At 39.9% G+C, this 19,766-nt stretch overlaps 1 protein-coding gene across 20 annotated transcripts in view; it reads left to right on the forward strand.

Moving 5' to 3' along the window:
• The first annotated feature begins 1,188 nt into the window (after positions 1 to 1,188).
• RIMS2 (regulating synaptic membrane exocytosis 2) overlaps positions 1,189 to 19,766 on the forward strand; it is a 599,820-nt gene continuing 581,242 nt past the window's right edge. For 19 of the 20 annotated variants that reach the window (XM_039233796.1, XM_039233785.1, XM_039233791.1 and 16 more), the window contains exon 1: positions 1,189 to 1,364. In XM_039233796.1, the coding sequence (XP_039089727.1) occupies positions 1,189 to 1,364 (176 nt within the window). The remainder of the gene's footprint in view (positions 1,365 to 19,766) is intronic. The other variant, XM_039233795.1, reaches the window with a different exon arrangement.

A 19,766-nucleotide genomic window follows, 5' to 3' on the forward strand; every position in this document is an offset into this window, starting at 1 on the left:
GTGCCCCCTCACAGGCCAGCGTTCTCCACTCCCCCCACCCCCAAACTCGCCCCCTACTCCCCCTCTTCTCGTCCTCCCCCCGGCCCACACAGGTCACGCTCGGGAGGGGTGCTCGCTGGCCCCGGCCTGGGCAGCCAGGAGGTGACGCGGCCCCCGCGGGAGGAGCCCGGGAGGCGGAGGGGCGGAGGAGGCGCGGGCGGCGGCACCGAGCGGCGGCGGCGGCGGCGGCAGCGGCGTAGGGAGCGGGCCCCCGGCGCCGACTCCACCGACCCAAGGGGCGGCGGCCGCGGAGGGTTTGCGGGCGGGCGCGTGATGAGGGACCACCGGCGCCCGACCCTGCTACGCGTCGATGCTCGCTCGGATCCGGGCGTTGGGAGCCGATGGGCCCTGGCCCCGGGAATCTCCGCCGCTAGCCCCAGTCATCCCTTCCTAGCTTTTGCTTCTCCGCTCTAGCCCGGAGCCGTCTCCGGCGGCCGCCCTCGGCCCCGCGGCCCTTCCCTCGTCGTTTCCGGAGGGGTCCTCCCTCCGCGGCTTCTGGAAGCCCAGTGACGCGTCAGTCGGCGGGACAGCTGAGCTGCTTCTCTGGGAAATTAGCCCCTGCTTCCTCACTCCCCTCTCAGCTCCCGCGCCGGCGCCCCTCCGGCTGGCGGGACGCCGCCTCCCCGCGCTCGAAGCGAGTTCCCGGGACTGCCCCAGGGGGCTGGTTCGCAGCTCACCCCTTCCCCTCCGCGGCGGCGCGCGCCCCCGCCCCCGCCGGACACACTCGCGCCCCGGCCGGCGCGCCGCCCTCCCGCCCGCTCCCTCCAGTCACCCCACCCTTAGCCGTCCCCGCCACCTTACTCCGCCACCCTCCCCCGCCGCTCCGCGCACTCCGCGTCCCGGCCCGGCCTCCCGCTCCTCTCCGACAAAACGCTCACTTAACAGCCCTTCAAAAAAAAGAAAAAGAAACATAAACCGGAGCGCGCTCCTCAGCCCACAAGACCCACCGCGCACGCCCACCCCACCCCCCCCCCCCCCCCCACTCTTTCTTTCTTGGGGGAGGGGGGCTGTCGCCTCGGATTGAAGGCCATTGATTTGTATGTATTTGTCCCAGCGCCGGAGGCTGCCCCAGCCGCCCGCGCGGGTGCCGCCGCCGCCGCCAGTGGAGTTGCCTCCCTGCTTCCCTAGGGTGGTTAGGCTCCACCAAACATGTCGGCTCCTGTCGGGCCGCGGGGCCGCCCGGCTCCCACCCCGGCGGCCTCTCAGCCGCCCCTGCAGCCCGAGATGCCCGACCTCAGCCACCTCACGGAGGAGGAGAGGAAAATCATCCTGGCCGTCATGGATCGGCAGAAGAAAGAAGAGGAGAAGGAGCAGTCGGTGCTCAAGTAAGGACCCGGCTCCATCTTCCCGCCTCTCTCCCTACCCTCCGCCCCCACGGCCGCTGCCCTGCGGCCGCCTGCGCGCCCCGGATCGCCGCCCTCCCTCCAGCCGGCGGCGCCTGGGCCACGAGGGCTGCAGCCGGCGCCGGCCGCCGGGGCTGCTTTCTGGGTGCCAGAGCGCGGGGGTGTGTGTCGGAAAGGGAGGGTGCCGAGGCCGGCTGAGATGAGGGTGGCGAGCCTTTAGGAGCTGTAATTTTCCCGGGCGTCCTTACGGCTTCCCCCGCGGGCCAGTTGGGCTCCCGGGTCCCCACGGGGCTGAAGCTGAACCCAGGCTCGGCGCGTCCCCTCTCCTTTCCAGCCGCCCCCGCGCGGTGGCAGTGACTGGGGCAATGAATCCAATATGGCCGTGCACAGGTGCTCCCTGGCCGGGACCCGGGCGAAGGCGCGCCGCCGGGGCTGCGGGCGCAGCAGGGGCTCCTCGTCCCGCGCTTCCGCAGGGCGGCCCTGCCTCCAACGCGGAGAAGAGCAGAGCTGCCCGCGGTCGCTGCGGGCAGAGGGCGGCGGTGCCGGCTAGGGGCCTAAACTCTGGCACGTCTCGGGTGGGTGTGCGGCCGCCGCCATCTTCCAGCCCCTCCCCCTCGGCGGGTTCTAACACCCTGCACTCTGCTGCTCTTCCTGTTTGCAACTAGTAAATCTGTTTAATCCTGAAGAGACTCTGAAGAGGCTCCCGTTCCTACCATTACTGCAGTTCGAGCTGCTTCCCTACCTTGTGAAGTTCTACTACTCGTGTTCATAGTCTAGGCAGCCGGGATTTTGCCGAGGGTGGGAGAGTTAAAGCAGCAGCCAGGCGTCAGTTTAGCGCTGTGTAACTTCAGCACCAGGGAACTGTCCAGACAGAAATACAGCTTTGAGACTCCCTTCGTCAGTCTAGCAAAGACGTTTGTTTCTACAAGCTTGCTGTTAAATGTTTTATGGTTATTTGATTTCTCAGATACTGTGTGAAAGAGATTGTGCAGAGGATGCTTAACCTTTTTATGTTTTTCCAACGCAACTTTTTTCTTTCTACTTGAAATGAATTATTCACTAAGAGATTAACTTGGACAGTTTATACGCCAGAAGTGGGACTGTTCTTTTAGCATGTTATCAAGTCTACTTTTCCCATATTCTCCACAGAAACACAAAATTGAAAGAGTAGAGTTCCTCTGTGGAGGATGCAATACACTGACCTCTAATCATGTAAATTTTAAAAACAGGTTGTTGAATTCAGTATTCTTTAACACATTTGTAAAGAGATACTTCCCTGTCTATACATATATATTTTCACATTTTAGTGAAAATACTGTAAATTATGCTAAAATATATCAAATATCTGTACATGTTTGAGAAAAATACGATTTCTCAAAAAATACTGAAGGACTAAGAGAGCAAATATTCCTGACATACTAACTGGAATAAAGAAGAATTGCTTCTTCAAAGCTAATTTGTGGGTTTGGAGACTTGTTTGGGAATGTGATTTATTAGTAGGCTTGGGAAATGAAAAATGGTTAAGAGATTTAAGTAGCTTATTTTAACTAATGCGAGAATAAAGCATTATTTTTTAAAAGCTTTTTGAGCATAATACTCACTTTGCTTTACTATATATACTAACAATGGCTAGCTTTTTGATGAGTTAGAATTTGATATTTAGACATATGAATCAATATTTTTTACTATAATTGTGATAAAATTGGTGTTGCCGAAGTGATGTCAAGTAAAATATAGTTTTATTTCTTTGGCCCACATATTTAAATGTACAGTGTGTTTTTATTTCTTTGTAGTATGCTAAATCATAGTGTATACTGGCTAGTTCACTGTAGTTCCAAATCCATTTATTGTTCTAGTATATAAAGATGTAAATGAACTTTCCATTAGTGAATTAAGAATTACTCAGATTGAACAATAGGTTACATTAGGAAAATATTGTGAAAGGCTTTTTCATGTAGGTACATTATATTACCTACATTACATTTCTATGTAAGCCTGCCTGCTATGCAAATACATCACATATTCATGCATTCATGTTCGCACAGTTTATGTAGAAACATTCTCTAAACATACATTCATACAGTCAGTGAGATTACATTGATGACAAATCTTCATATTTATTTTAAATGTCTATTTGCATTTCTGCCTAACTTAGTCTTGGAAAGAGTCATACCTCAAAATGGCCTACATGGCTTCAGAATTATTTTTATATTCATTTTAACTAGAAGTTTTTTGGGAGGTTAAACCATAACATACTTAAAGTTTTAATTTTCTATGTTCTATAAACATGTTTTTGGCTTTTTAAATAAGTTAAGACTAGGTGAGGAAAATGAGGAAAACAATAGACTTTATAATAGAATTATAACAAGAAAACTTGTTTTGAGGAGTTTTTTAACTTAAGTAATATCAAGATTGAGTATTAAGTTACAAATACTATATATAAGAAAAAGTAATATTAGTATTCTTCACTGATTACTATTTCTCATTAAGTTTTAGGGGATCATTTATCTGGTCAAGACTACACTATCCCTTGTTTCTCTTTAGTGATGTCTATTTAATTAGAGATGTCCATCTAATTGCATGTTAACATCTATATTGAGAGAAGGTCATGGACAGAGATACATAAACTGAAAATCAAATTCATGTCTGCTGCCTTGTAACAATTATGTTGAAGTTTGATGTGTGAAAAATTGAAACTCTTGGGTGAAAATATTTTCATATTAAGAATTCATACCAAGGGGGATGTGCATACCAAAGTACATCACAGGATGATATGTTGGAATGCAGGAAGAGAATATTAAAACTTATATTTATATTTCTATTTTTCTTTGAAAAAGAAATTACGTTTTACTGATACTTAATATGTAGATTGACAATATTAAGAGCCATATAATTTGTAAGTACATATGCACATATTAAGAATTTCATGCCTGAGATATTTTTAATGGGAGAGGTGAGTGATCAAAAGACATTGAGACCACTATAGTAATCTCTCTTTTTAGGAAGAGATTAGTTAAGAACTATTTATATTTAATTATTAGCAATTTATTCAAAGCCTTGCCGAACATCCACACATTCGGAAGTCTTCTCTATCATCAAGTAATATTATTTTACATGTGATTGAGATACTAAAATTTTGAAGTATTTTAATATATCAGTAGATCCTTCAATAGATCAGATCCTTCAATAGATCAATAATTACTTTTTTTATCCATATCAGAAATTCACGTACAGTTTTAGTTTTGATAACTCAATCTATAGGTAAAATCTTTAGTGTTCTTTTACTTATTAATGTTTTTAAGCCTTGTCTTTCAAGACTGTAAACTTCTTGAGGGCAAGAATAATAATGTCCTCTTCCTTGGAGTTTTTTTTTTTTTTTTCCTTTTTTCTTTTCAGCGTCCTTAACACCTGCATAGATTAGGTACCCAGTAAGTAATGTTGATATGACTTGTAATGTTAATGAGACAGTTTATAAATTTTGTTGAGAAAATGAAGAATAGTTTTTTGAAAGAAAAGCATAATTTGTTAGGCTTATATTTTACAGTGAGGTTTTTTTTTTTGATGTGGTATTAAGAAAAAAATGTATGAGATAAGCAAAACCACTGAAATCAATAGAAAAGTATTCATTCAGTAAATGTTAATTGAGTTTCTACTATGTGCATATCATAGTTTTTCAGATAGTGAGTTTTTATAACAAATTAGAAATTGTTTTTTGATGTGTAAATTTTATTTTTATTCTGTTTGGATTTTCTGTTAATGTCAAAAGGATAATTTGCTTCCCAAATAAAAGAAGACAATGAGTAAAAATTTCATAATAGATCAGAGTGATAATTTAGCTCATATATAAAACATAGATGAGCATTTTTTTAATAATTCAATTTTAAATTGTATTTTTCAAAGCCAATTTATAAGCTTTTTTATTAGTAGGTAATATATACCTATGGTACAAAACTTCTTAGCTACTACTTTTTCCCCAACCCAGAGGCAACTACTTTTGTCATTGTACTGTATACTATTCCAGAAATATTCTATGTGTAAAAGTAAATAGGTGTGTACATCACATATTGTGTGTGTCTATAATGTGTGTATGTGTGTGCACACAGATGTATGGATGTATATGTGTAAACATAAAAAACACTGATATGCCCTGCAGTTTAATTTTTAGGAGATGAGTTCCACACCCATTAATATATAGCTTCCCCATTCATCTTAATGGCTGCATAATATCTCATTTTATGAATGTTCTGTAATTTCTTTATCTTATTTTAATTAAAAAATTTTTTTTTAACATTTAGTTTTTGAGAGACAGAGAGAGACACAGCACAAGCAGAGGAAGGGCAGAGAGAGAGGGAGACACAGAATCCAAAGGAGGCTCCAGGCTCTGAGATGTCAGCACAGAGCCCAATGTGGGGCTTGAACCCACGAGCTGTGAGATTGTGAGCTGAGCTGAAGTCAGACGCTTAAGCAACTGAGCCACCCAGGCACCCTGTAATTTCTTTAATTAGAACCATTTTTATGGATATTTAGGTTGATTCTCATTATTTTGCCATTAGAAACAACACTGCAATAAATATCTTTGTGCATATATAATTTCTTACATATTTGAGTGTATCTCTGGAATAAATCCCTAGAAATGCATTGTTGAGTCAAAGAGTCAGTGTGTTTTTGCATTGTTGGATCAAAAGGTCAGTGTATTTTAAAATTTTAATAAATATTGCCAAGTTTATTTTCATAGAGTACGGATGCATAAGTGACATAAACTAGGGAGACTCCATATCCTTTACAATTCAGTGTGTGATACTCTTTGCCAATATTTTGGTGAAAAATAGGCCATTGTAGATTAATTGAAATTTTCTTTTTATCAGTGAAGTTGAGAGCCTTTTGCATTTGTTTAGAGTCTTGTTTTTCTTTTGGTCATTTTTAGTTATTTGCAGAAGCTCTTTTTATTGTCATTTGTTTTATGACCTTGTTTATGCTTTTTTTTTTTTTTTTACTAGTGAGGGTTTTTTAAAAATGCATTTTACTTTTTTATGCTTTGTTTTATGGCTTTTGAGTTTGTGATGTACTTAGAATGATCTTTCTCATTCTAATATTTAAAGAACTTCCATATTTTCTTCTTAGAGCTAAATGAAAATTTAAGAACATGGCATGTCAAATAAAAATGCAATTTAATCATGAAGACTTTTAAATAATTATTATGATTATGTAAATCGCCATGAACATTGTCAAAAAATGGAACCTATCAATTTTAAGAATTTGTGCATTCTAAAAAATTGATTGGCATTTTATGAGAAAGTTTCTAATAAATTCTTTATATATATCCTGTATTTTAATGTAACTAGGACAATTAAATAATACCTTCTTGTTGACAATATATATTGATAAAGAACTGATTATACTATGGGGTGAAGAGAGAGGTAATGGAGGCAATTATGAGGGGCCAGATGGAATTTGACTTGAAACCTTACTTTACTAATTAATGACTATAAGGTCTTGCTTATGTTGTTAAGCTCTCTGAGCCCATGTTTCCTCATCTGAATAATAACACCTACCTTGAAGGATTGTTGTGATCAATATAGACTAAATGTCCTGGCATAAGTAAGTATGCAAAAAAGAGTCATTACTAACTGATTATAGACAATAGTTTATTTTTTTCAACATTTATTAATTTCGAGAGACAGAGAGAGACAGAATGCAAGTAGGGGATGAGCAGAGAGAGAAGGAGATACAGAATCCAAAGCAGGCTCCAGGCTCTGAGCTGTCAGCACAGAGCCCGATTGTGGGGATCGAACCTACAAACTGTAACATCATGCATGACCTGAACTGAAGTCAGTTGCTTAACCGACTGAAACATGCAGGCGCCTCTAGACAATAGTTTCTGAACCTTAATATTATCATATCCTTCTTGAGTAAAATCTTAACTTTTTTTTTTTTTTCAATTGAGATATTCTCTTGTCTACTGGGAAGTCAAGAAAATACCCAAGGGACTTTAAAGTGCCTTCATTATTTATCTAGAAGCTCAGGGATGGAGAGGGGAGGTGATGGATTAGCAGCAATTTCCTCAGTAAAACGCATTTTTAGAGAGTCTGAAACTAAGGTGTAGCAGAAAAACAATACACCAAATTATTGGTTATTGGCATGATACTGATTATCATGGGTGAATGCGAAGGAACTAATTTGTGCAAATTACAGTTGTCCTTACAGTTGCCTGGAATCAATTTTTTATCCTATAATAAATCAAAATATGTATTTATTTATTTGTCTTATTCATATTATATCTGAGAACTCAGAATCTTATCAGGTTAATCTCATTTTGAAGTATTATCAATTTAGAGTGGTCGTTCTCTGCTTTCTGTTACTTTTCAGATGCACATACTCTTTGTATGACTGCCTTCTTCTCATCCTTAGCTTCAAATTTGCCTCCTTAGAGAGCTCTTTCTTGCCCCATGTTCTTAAGTAGGTTCTCTTCTTTCTTCTTTTTCATAAAATCTGTAATATTTTCTGTTATGCTTATTAAAATGTACAATTTCCTTGGTTGTTTATGGTTTGTCTGCCCTGCTAGATTATAAACTCCCGGAGAGCGGACACCATGTCTGTCATGTTCACCATTTCAGCCTCAGCTTCTAACCTAACACAATGTTCTATACATAGTAGTATTTAAAAATATTAGTTGGGTGACTGAATGATATTGTGTTCATTTAGGTAGTGCTTGCTTTCAAGGTGAAATTCGATGAGTTAGAAAAAAAAGTTTGCTGAGATAGTAGTGCCCTTATTTTTGAAATCAATTGTTAATTTTTAAATGTATGTCCAATTTTGCCTTTTTTTTTTTTTTTACTGGAAGAAAACTTACAGTATTTGTTTATGATTGCAATGCATATTTCTTTTATTTATTTATTAGAAACATTTTTTGATGTTTATTTTTGAGAGAGAGAGCATGAACTGGGGAGAGGCAGAGAGAGAGAGAGAGGGACTCTTGATGTGGGGCTCGAAACCACAAACTGCGAGGTCATGACCTGAGCTGAAGTCAGTTGCTTAACCAACTGAGCCACCCAGGCGCCCCTTGACTCATCTTTCTTTTAGACTAAGAGCATATTTGTTTTGATTAGAAACCAGAAGAATATTGTGCTATGTCATCTTGAAACTGTTATTATTTTCAATATAAGGAGTATTTTACTTTAAAAATTATTAGTTTACTTTGAAGGTGTTTGTAAATTTCCAGGGTGTTTAACAGAGCTGAATGGTAAGTGATGCACAGAATATTTTGGATAGAAATTTCTATAATTCATTCCTCCAGAGGCCGACAACTGAGCATAATCACTCGAGAACACTGAAATGTGAAGTGTCATGCAAAAACACAGTAAAGGGGTTTTTGGAACATCATAACCATAGTAAAAAATATGCCAGAGTAATCAAGTGAATAGTCTGCTGTCTCTTTGGTATTGTTTTGAGGGTGTCAGACATTTTATCCTTTATAATTCTCTAGAAATTTTACTCCTAGATATTAAAGATTTAGAGACTACAGATAGATAGTATTTGATGAAATGCAGATATCTATTTCTGGGTTTTAAGCACTCTTAACCATTCTCAGCTAACCCTTTAGGAATTCACTATAAGAAATATGATAAACCGCAATTATAATATTGCATGATAAGTGCTAGGAGATCACTGTGCACAGTGTAGCATGGATGCATTCATTTAAGAGGAGCCCCTGAACCAGTTTAGGGGAGATGACATCTAGGCTGAGGCTCAAATGAGGAGTAGGTGTTTGGTTGGGCCGAGGAAAATATTCTAAGCAAACATATGAAAACTCCCAAGTCTTCCTATCCCAGACTTTAACTTTCATTTATAAAAGAGAGACAGGGCGTGGTCAAGAAACTGATTTGAAGTGGTTTAGAATGTCTGGAGCATAGGGCTTATTGGAAGTGAGTCAGTAGCGGAGATATGAGAGATGGCAAGGGTCAGAGTTCAAAGACATTATATGCTTTCTTTTGATTTGGACTTAATCCTGCAGGCAGTAGGGAGTAATGGAAAGAGTTTAAGCAGTGACACAGTGTAATCAGATTTGGTTGGAAGAAACTCCCACTCTTACAGTCTGAGGGACTGATGCTAGAGACCAGGGCTGTAGTCGGGAGAGTCTTCTGGTAATCCAGGTGACACATGATGGAGATATGGAAGAGGAGAGTTCTGGTGGAGGTAGAGAGGCAGGATAGATTTGGAAATTCTTAGGAGCCAAATTACCAGGATTTGACAACAGTGGGGAAAGTAAGGGTAAAATAAAGGTAAGTGTAAAGTAAGCTGTTAGGGTACCTGACTTGCTTAACTGACTGCTGTACATAATGTGTATCTATCTTTGCTCATCTCACTGATGGTCAGCTCTCTAAATTGGTTTAGTCTCAGGACCAGTGTTCTCTTGAGAGAGCACCTGGGGAGAGGCTTTTTTATTGTTTTCCTCATTCTAAACAGTTTATAATGCAAGCATTTGTACTAGAAGTGACTACAACTTGAGATATAGCAGGGACAGGATGGGAAATAATAGAATAGTAGTAAAAAGGGCAAAAAGGAAGAAAGAAGAGAAGGCAAAGAAAAAGGGGAGAAGAAGATCAGTACTATTTGAACCCATTCATAATTGTGAGGAACCCTACTTCATATTTTAGATAAGAAAACCTTTTTCTACTAGATATATTAATGTCATGTAATTTTTTCCCAGAACTACAGGCCTGTTTTTCTTTTATTGAACATTTCTTGCTCCCATTGACAGCTTTGTCTCTGTGAATTTCTCACCATCTGATTTTGTTTCATTCTTCAGATATTTTTAACTATTGCACAATCTTTGTTTTATAAGTTAGATTTAACTAGGACAAATTTCCTTTTTTGTATATATTCCTATATCACCTCCAAGGGAATTTTTGGAAGTGTGAGTGTAGTTTAGGAAGATAAAGACAAGAGACTAGTTGTGTAAATGACATATTGTGGTTGGTGAAGATTCTGTTCCTCTTTATGTTAGCTTAGTGAATGATTGCAGATTTCAGACAGTACTGTGTTATGAAAGAGATATACGTTTTGTTAGATTTTGTGATGGGGAAGTTCTAGAAATAGGATTAGAAGTAGAATTCTAGAAAGGGAAAAGTTAAGAACAGGTTTAGATCCAGAAGTGATAGAATATTATTTCAATTATTTCTCTCTTGAACTGTTACCTTCCATAATTGTAAGCAACTAGATAGTATAAATTAAGCTAAGAATGGATTACTTTTATATAGTTTATGTATTATGAACATGTATTATATCTTTATTTTACATACATGTCAGAAAGCTCCAATTTGTGTTTTCCATATCACATAGTGCTAGCTAAATCCTTTTTAAAGGCATTTAGAGTTAAGAACTTTCAAACAGTTCATAGATTATAAAAATTTAACAATCTTATATCACACACACATAATTTGGGAGTTTCTGCTAAACAGAGGTGCTTGTAAAATGCCCTTTTAGGCACAGGAGAAAGATAGAATTCTCTATGTCCTTTAGCAGTTTTCCCCCCCCACCAAACTAAGTTTGTATTCAGCTGTAAGGGAAAAATAGCAGCAGTTTTGTGCTTTCTGCAGCTAGGCTTCTGGGTTGCTAAAAGTGGGGAAAAAAGGATATCCTAAACAATATAGCTAGATAACAGTATGCCCATAATGGTGTTTATTGGTGAATGATTTGCTTCTCAGGCGCCTATATGAACAGTCTGTTTCATCACACATCACATCATACATAATTCCTTTTGACCAAAAGCTGAAAGAAATAATTAATGCTTTATCAGCACACATTTTTATTTTCTGTTAAAAATGAATTTTATAGTGGGAGTATCTAGGTGTTTATCAAAGATTAACATTCCTCTTTCACAGAGTTGTTGCTAAGCAGCAACTGCCCAGCCCTGGATGACCTTTTCCAGCTTTCCTTGTTTCTAAATGGATTTGGGTAATTAAGTCCTGGCTGGTGACTTAGCCTCCCCCCTCCCTTTAGACTTTATATGAATAACAGACACCCTTCTTTGTTAAGTCATTGATTTTAGGGCTGTATCTATTACTGTGGCTATCTTAAGTAATACCTATTCTCATGATTGTTATCTGTTACTTACTTAACTTTGGAAAGCTTTAAAGTTCCCATCTACATGGGTCAACTCCAGAAGTATTTCTGTGGTACTGAACCTTATTACTGCAGGTTGATTTCTCTTTACTGATTGGTCTAAGCTAACGTAAGTTTTAACTCAGCCATAGGGTTCGTGAATACAGCATTTACCAGGAAGGGTCTGTTCCATCTGCTTGGTGACAAGTGGGCTGTACACCAACTGCGGGGATTTGTTATTGAAGGTGCGAGAAGGTAGGTACAGACACTGAGTCTTCACAGAGACACCTCCTCTGGAAGCAGATATAGGACACAGTCCTCATGATGAGACAGAAAAATGCAATTTTGGGATCCATTTTACAATAAACTGAAGCCTCGTGTTAGAAGTTTTGCAGGCTGAAGGCTGATGGTTAAGTTCCATTTCCAAACTAAAGGTTAGGAAGGTTTATAGAAATTAGAAGTGAATTTTATAAGACCAGAGAGAGATATAGTTGAATGTCATTGAACTCTGTTATTGCATGTTACATATTTTCCCATTTACTCCCTCAGATCTACTCCTACTCACCTACTTTTCCCTCACTTTGCTATATACAGTGCGAGGCTGACCTCTGTGGATTGTATCAGCAGGCTCGCTTTGCCCCGACTTTCGGTTGGGTTCTGTGTGTGAGATATTTACATTTGGAGGAAAAGAGGACAGTGAGGTCACATTATTTGTTTCCAGGCTTCCTTCAGACCAGGCTTTGCAGTTGGTTGTGTCTTTCTACTGAAAACAACAGTTGCATCTGGTGGCCCTCTTAGTATAGCTATTTTCTTCTGGTTCTGGAAATTGCTTTTCAAACTGTTGCTAGTTTCTGTACAGCTTGTTGGTTTCCTTAAACCCTGCCCACACTTTTGTGAGACAGTCCCTTTATTAAACTCGCTTGACTCAGTTTAGATATGCCATCCGTTTGCTGCTAGGACTCAGACTGATGTGCTGTGGTTCAGTAAAAACTTACAGAGGCTGTGACAGTGAATGGACATGGCTTTAGGTATTCACATTGTACTTTCTTCAGTGTATCCATACTAATTTTTTAATGAATCTGTATGTCATGTTCTTTCATTCTTTTTTTTTCTTTAATTCTTTGATTACGCACATGTCCTTACGCCTTACCTGACGAGCGGTTTTGTGCCCACCTCCACTGCTGTGAAGAGACACGGCTCTTCGATGCATTTCTGTTGGCTGTCTCCCTTCTCAATTGCCATAGCATTTTGTATATACTAATTTTATAATGTCTCTGACATGCAGCAGTAGCTAGTAATCTCTGTTCTCCTTAGTAAAACTGGTTTCTTTGAAGTCATGGACCAAGTTTAATCATCTTTTTATGCCCAGGGCAGTACCAGGCACATAGCTGCCAGTCAGTAAACATTTGTTAGTAAACCTGGTGCTGGTGGTGGGGAGTCATTCTAATTTCTTTACTCTCCCTCAGCTCTCAGATATACTTAGTTACCAAATCCTGTCATTATTCTCTCCCAAAGATCTTTGAAATCTGTCTCCTTCTCTCCGTCTTCATTGTTGCTATACTGTTTCATGCCTTCCTTATATTTTCCTTAATTATTCGTTTCTGAATGGATATGTCCCCACTTACTTTCAGGCACACCTCTAACCCAACTTCCATAATAGTATAGCAGTCCAACACACAAATCTATTTTAAAGTCCTTAATATTTGTCAGTGCCTCCCCACTGCATTTACTATGCAGTCTAGATGGCTAGGTGTGTCATAGAAGTTCCTTTGTGATGTCTTAGTGGTTTTTATGTTCTGGTGTCTTTCATGGGGAGTGCCCTGCCTGTTTGGTTGTATCAAATTGAAGTTAGTTCCTTACTGGTTTTAAAAAATCTTCTAGCATATACTGTTCTCTTTGCCTAGAAAGCCCTACCCACTTTTCTCTAAGTCCTACTAGTTGTTTATTTTTTAAATGTTTTTTATTGATTTCTAGGAGAGAGAGAGAGAGACAGCGTGAGCAGGGGAGGGTCAGAGAGAGAGGGAGACACAGAATCTGAAAAAGGCTCCAGGCTCTGAGCTGGCAGTCAGCACAGAGCCAGACGCGGGGCTCGAACCCATGAACCGCGAGATCATGACCTAAGCGAAAGTCGGACGCTTAACCGACTAAGCCACTCAGGCACCCCTTTACTAGTTGTTTTTTAAATTTAATTTTATTCTTAAGTAATCTCTATACCAGCGTGATGCTCGAACTCACAACCCTGAGATCAAGAGTCATATGTTCCACTGACAGAGCCGGCCAGGTGCTCTCTTAAGGCCTCCTAGTTCTTAATCCTGACACATGTGAGGTTTCCAACCAGCTGAAAATTGGGTTGGGGACTCTCCTCTTCTCTCATGCCCCTTATTGCATACCTCTGTTATAACTCTTACAACATTAATACTCCGCAGCCAACATATACTGGTTGCTTCTTGTGCTGTTACTATGCTGCATTATATATACATTATCTAATTCAGCCCCTATAACAACCTTATGACATAGTTCTTATTTTCTCATTTTTGCACATGAGAAAAATGAAGACTAAAGTTGTATGCTCAGAGTTTTTAGTGAGGAGCCAGGATTTAAACATAAACAGTCATATTCCAGAATTTGCACTCTTAATAACTATATTTTATTATATCATAGTTATTGAATTACCTTTTCCTCTTTTCTAATAAATTATAGAGAAAGGACTGTGTTTGCAATGGCTAGTCCATTGTGAGCGGATATAAATGTTTTTTGAATGAATAATTAAGTCTGGCACTGCCTAACAGTGGATAGCTGCTGATACCTCAAGAAATGATTATCTTTGGGATTTGGTGGTCACATTTGCAGAAGTTTCTTTATTATCTCTCTTGGACATGAGAGTTATTGGTTATTGTGCCTGTTATTCGTTAAACTAGGAATCAAGCATGTGTTTTTAACAACCCATGAAAACAGTGAAGAAAGAACATATTAAATAAACTTTTTTTTTCATTTAAAAGACTTTTCACTTAATAAACATTTGTTCAAGGTTGTGAGAGTTTGAGCCACCATTTGCTGGTAGTAGACATTTTTTTTGCTCTCATGTGGAGTATTTTTCTATTTGAAATAGTAGTTGTTGGCATTTTGGAAACCATTGTCCAAAAAAAAACCTCTCTGAACAATAATGATGGTGGTATTGCAGGGACAGGAAGCTAAATGGATCTTGAGAGCATGTGTGAAATTGGATCATTTTGTAGGTATGCTTGAAAATCCCCAGAAATTTAAAATCAAGAGAACTAGAGCATAGACATTTAAATGGCCCGCTAGGGTGGAGGCTGTGCGACTTTGAGGGCCAAGCATTCTTGTTAAGACCACGTTCAGTGTCTAGAATAGGCAATGAAATTGATTTGTAGGTGATAAAGGATATAAAGAATCTTAACGTAAAGCATATTAATATATGGGTAGTGACGATTTTTTCTAGTATATTAACAAGGTAACATGGTAACAAAGTTGAGCCAAAGAAATGAACTAGAAGATGTGTGTAATAAACGGTTTCATTTGAGATGAACTATGGCTAAGAGTGTTTGAAGTGCCCTTGTTTTACCTCATGCTTCATTTCTTTAAACATGTTTTCTCCTTACTTTTTAGTAATGTTCTTATGGTAAAATTACAGACTATTTTTGTTGATGTAATAATGAAAGCTTAGAATAATACCCTTAGAGACAGTTTTGTGGTACCATAGGTTGTCTTAGCTGATATCTGAGAGGGAATATGTAGAATGAGAGGAAAGAGAAATGGAAACTCAAGAGTGTGAGACCAGTATTCAGTTTGTATCTCAAGTCTCTTCTACATAGGATTCGCTTTGAATTTGAATAGGTCTCTAGACTTGTAGCAGAATCGAAGGGGGAACTGACATTTGTTTGGTGTCTACTGTATGCTGGGATCCAGGTCATAAAGCCTGTAAGTAGCGGAACGCAGGTGTATATAGATCGTTCTGACTGCAAAATTCATTCTCTTTCCATCACACTGCAGTTTAGTCTTCTGGAAAACAGTTAAGACCTTAGTGCTTAAGTGTCTGGACTATGGAGTCAGCCAACTTGAGCTTGAATCCCAGCTGTTACTTGGTAGTTTTGTACCTCAGTGTATTTATCTGGAAAATGGGGGATATGGACACCCACTTCAGAAGCTCTTATGAAGATTAATTGAGTTTATATTTGTAAAGCCCTTAGAAGACTTTCTAGCATGAAATAAATACAAGTGTTTGTTAAAGAAGTAAATTAGCTAGAAGAGGAAAGCATTAATAGCTATAGAGAAGATTCGTCCAGTTTATCATCAGTAAATACTTTTATGAACGCCCATTTTTTTTGAGAGAGTGAGAGAGAAGGTGCAAACATTTGAAGTGTGGGGGCAGGGGAAAGAGACAGAGAGAGAGAGAGAGAGAGGGAGGGAGAGAGAGGGAGAGAAGCGGGGCTCATGCTCACCTGAAGCGGGACTGGAGCTCATGAACCTTGAAATCATGACCTGAGCTGAAGTCACTTGCTTAACCGACTGAGCCACCCAGGTGCCCCGTATGAACACCCAACTTTTTAAAAAATATACATCCAAGTTAGTTAGCATATAGTGCAACAATGATTTCAAGAGTAGATTTCTTAATGCCATGTACCCATTTAGCCCGTTCCCTTCTCCCAAAACCCCTCAGGTAACCCTGTTTGTTCTCCGTATTTAAGAGTCTCTTTTTGAACACCCAACTTTTTAATACTTGTAAAGATATTGCTACATTTCTTTAATAAAGTAGGAACTAGATCTTCCAAAGTTTAAATAGTATTCTTTGTTACTATTAGTAACTAATTAGTAACTAACAGTTAGTTTTCTACTACTAACAAAATTACTGGCCTAAAACAACACACACTTATTATCTTTATTTATTCTTGAGAGAGAGAGAGAGAGAGAGACAGAGACAGAGAGACAGAGCATGAACTGGGGAGGCGCAGAGTGAGAGAGGGAAACACAGAATCGGAAGCAGGCTCCAGGCTCTGAGCTGTCAGCACAGAGTCCGACGTGGCGCTCGAACTCACAAGCCGTGAGATCATGACCTGAGCTGAAGTCGGTTGCCCAACTGACTGAGCCACCCAGGTGCCCCAGCGCACATTTATTGTATTACAGTTCTGTAGGTCAGAAGTCTGACATGGATCTCACTGCACTAAAATCAAGGGAACTGGCTGCATGTCTTTCTGGAAGATAGAGGAGGGAATGTGTTCTTGCTCATTTAGATTGTTGAAAGAATTCAGTTCCTTGAGTTATAGGATTGAATTCTATCCCTGATTCCTCGATGGCCGTCAGCTGGCACTGTCCTAACTTCTGAGAGTCATCTTTCTGGTGCTTGTACATAGCTCCCTACCTCTTGGAACCAGCAATGGGGTGTTGAGTCCTTCTCATGATGCCATTTCTAGCCCTTCTTCTGTCATTGCATCTCTCTCTGCCTACAGTGGGGAAAGATTTTTCTCTTTTAAGTACTCAGATGGTTAGATCAGGCTCAGATGTTCCAGAATAATCTCCTCATCTTAATCATGTCTGTAAAATCCCTTTGGTCATGTAAGGATACATATTTACATGGTCCCAGGGTTAGAGTGCGAATACCTTTTGGGAGCCATTATTCTCCTTACATTTTTCTAGTGAGTGCCCTAGATACAATTAGAGATACGACTTTTATAAAGTAGACTTTGTACTACTTTTATTTTTTTTTAAATATTTAATTTTGTATGCAGAGATACAAATTCCAGAATGATATCTCTGAAATATTTTACAATGCACTTTTCCATGGGTTTATAATACTTTATTTCCCTCAACTCACTCTCAATCTGCTCTTCATTTTTTATTTATTTAACAGTTTACTCCTGATTAAAAATATTGGTCTAACTGGCAGTGGGGTAGGGGCTTGGGGGCAAGCATTGTGAATTCTTCTGGGCTCTATATATAAAAAGCACATAAGTATTCTTCCTTAGTATTCATTTTAGTTAATAATTGGATTTATTTTTATAGAAGGAGTAATTTTGCCATATGACTAAGTAGTGAAGAGTTATTGAAATGTTTCCAAATGTTTCCAAATATTTTCATTATCTGACAGTCATTTTTAAAGATTAAGCATACACTTTATGTTGTAATATGAGTAAATAAATAAAGATGTGGACTTAAATCTTTTTCTTTAATAAAATTTTGTAATGATTATTTTTGAGAGAGAGAGAGAGAGAGAGAGCGCATGAATAGGGGAGGGGCAGAGAGAGAGAGACAGACAGACAGAATCCAAAGCAGGCTCTAGGCTCTGAGCTGTTAGCACAGAACCCGATGCTACTGCGAGGTCATGACCTGAGCCTGAGCTGAAATCTGATGCTTAACTAACTAAGCCACCCAGGTGCCCCTTAAATCTTTTTTTTTTTTTTTAATGTTTTTATTTATTTATTTTTGAGACAGAGAGAAAGAGAGAGAGAGAAAGAGAGATACAGAACCCAAAGCAAACTCCAGGCCCTGAGCTCTCAGCACAGAGCCCATCACAGGGTTCAAACTCATGGACTGTGGGATCATGACCTGAGCCGAAGTTGGATGCTTAACCGACTGAGCCACCCAGGGGCCCTTGAAATGTGGTTTCATTTGCATGTTTGGTCTGGGAACCTTTTCTTACCCTGCAATGAGTGTGCTTTCCGCTATTATTTTTTACTTATAATTATTAGCTAAGAAGTCTGAATTAATGAATACATTAATGATGTAGTTTGTATTATGACTTGAACTTTATGTCAGTGTTTAAAATAGAATTAATTGGCTTAACTTAGATAATAAAACCTTAAAAATAGCTATGAAAGAAAGTAGAAAAAGAACATGACCCAAGGTTGTCCTTCAAGACTACTAACATAAATTCATGTTGCACTATACAGTTGTGTGTGTTTGGATAGACTAGATGTCAGAGTCCAGTCAGGAGACAGAAGCTACAGTAGTAATTTGAACAGAAAACCTTTGATATAAAGGATAATTAACATGTAGCAGGGAGTAGCCACCTCTTTTAGTGCTGAAGCTGAGTGCCCAAAGAAGGAACACATTTGGAAGAGATCCCTTCCCCCAAGGCCAAGGGTGAGATCAGCCCTTGTTAGAGGGTGTGGTTGTACCCCACTGAGCTGCCACAAGCTGGGGCAGGCAAGCTGGAATCATCTGTGAGGCTGGTGGTGGGGCTTGTGGGAAGCTGGCTGGAGTTCTCCGGGAAGTCTCTGGGAAGCCACCTATTGCGGTGTCTGCTGGAGTGCTATCGAAACTGCTGGAAAGATGCCCGCTGGGGGGCTAAGTGAAACGTGTTAGGAGGGTGAGTGGCAGCCAAGCTCCGGACAGCCAGGAACAGAAGGCTGACAGCAAAGCACCCAGAACCAGAAAGAGAAGCCCTTTCTTCCTTTAATGTCGCTTTGGCTCCCTCTGCTGACAGAGCTTAACAATTGTGCCAGCGGGTGAAGGGCAAATGGTTAGAGAGTCCAGATCCAGTATCTGAACAGGACAAAGAAGGGTGGATTTGGGGCTGAGAGATAGCAAACTGACCAGTTTATAAGCTGTGCTCTTCCAAAATATCAGTAGCTTAAAAACAGTATAGATCTCTTTATTTTTCATGCTATATGTTTTCTCTGGGGCGGTTGGGGTCTCTATGTGATCCTCCTTCTGGGACACAGGCCAATGGAGAAGCTGTTTGGGACATTGAGATCAAGGTGAAAAGACTGGGGTGAATTGCAAGTTTTCTCTTAAAGTTTCCTCTCAGAAATATATATACGACTTCTCACATTTCACGGGCGAAAGCAAGTTGCCCGATCACGCCTAACTCAGGGTAGGAAGGTGTAATTCTACCACATGTAGGGAGGGAAAATCAGAAATACTTGTTGGAAAAATGCAACCATCATAAGATTGACAGTATTGGTATTAGAAAACTTGGCAGTCCCTAGGATAATTACTTATATTTCTTCCTCTAAAATTTTATTTGCTTTGTAGTTTTTATGAATTTTAGTGAAAAATTGCATCATCATAAAAGTTGATGGTGGTCTTAACTTCTGGGTCAGTGTCTCCCTCTCTTAGAAATAAAAACAAACAAACAAACAAACAAAAAGCAACCCCAAAACATTAACTTCTGGGTCAGTAACCACAAACCAGAGAGTGAACTTCATTCATTTGTGTAAAACAGTGAAGCTGTAAACAAATTTAAGCAGCAGGAAGTATATATTTTTTTGAATGTTAGATACAGACTTTGTTTTTAAATTCTGCATTAAAATTTTTATATTAACT

This window comes from Hyaena hyaena, unplaced genomic scaffold, assembly GCF_003009895.1.
Source record: "Hyaena hyaena isolate Hyena2069 unplaced genomic scaffold, ASM300989v1 scaffold_79, whole genome shotgun sequence".
In the NCBI taxonomy this organism is placed as follows: domain Eukaryota; kingdom Metazoa; phylum Chordata; class Mammalia; order Carnivora; family Hyaenidae; genus Hyaena; species Hyaena hyaena.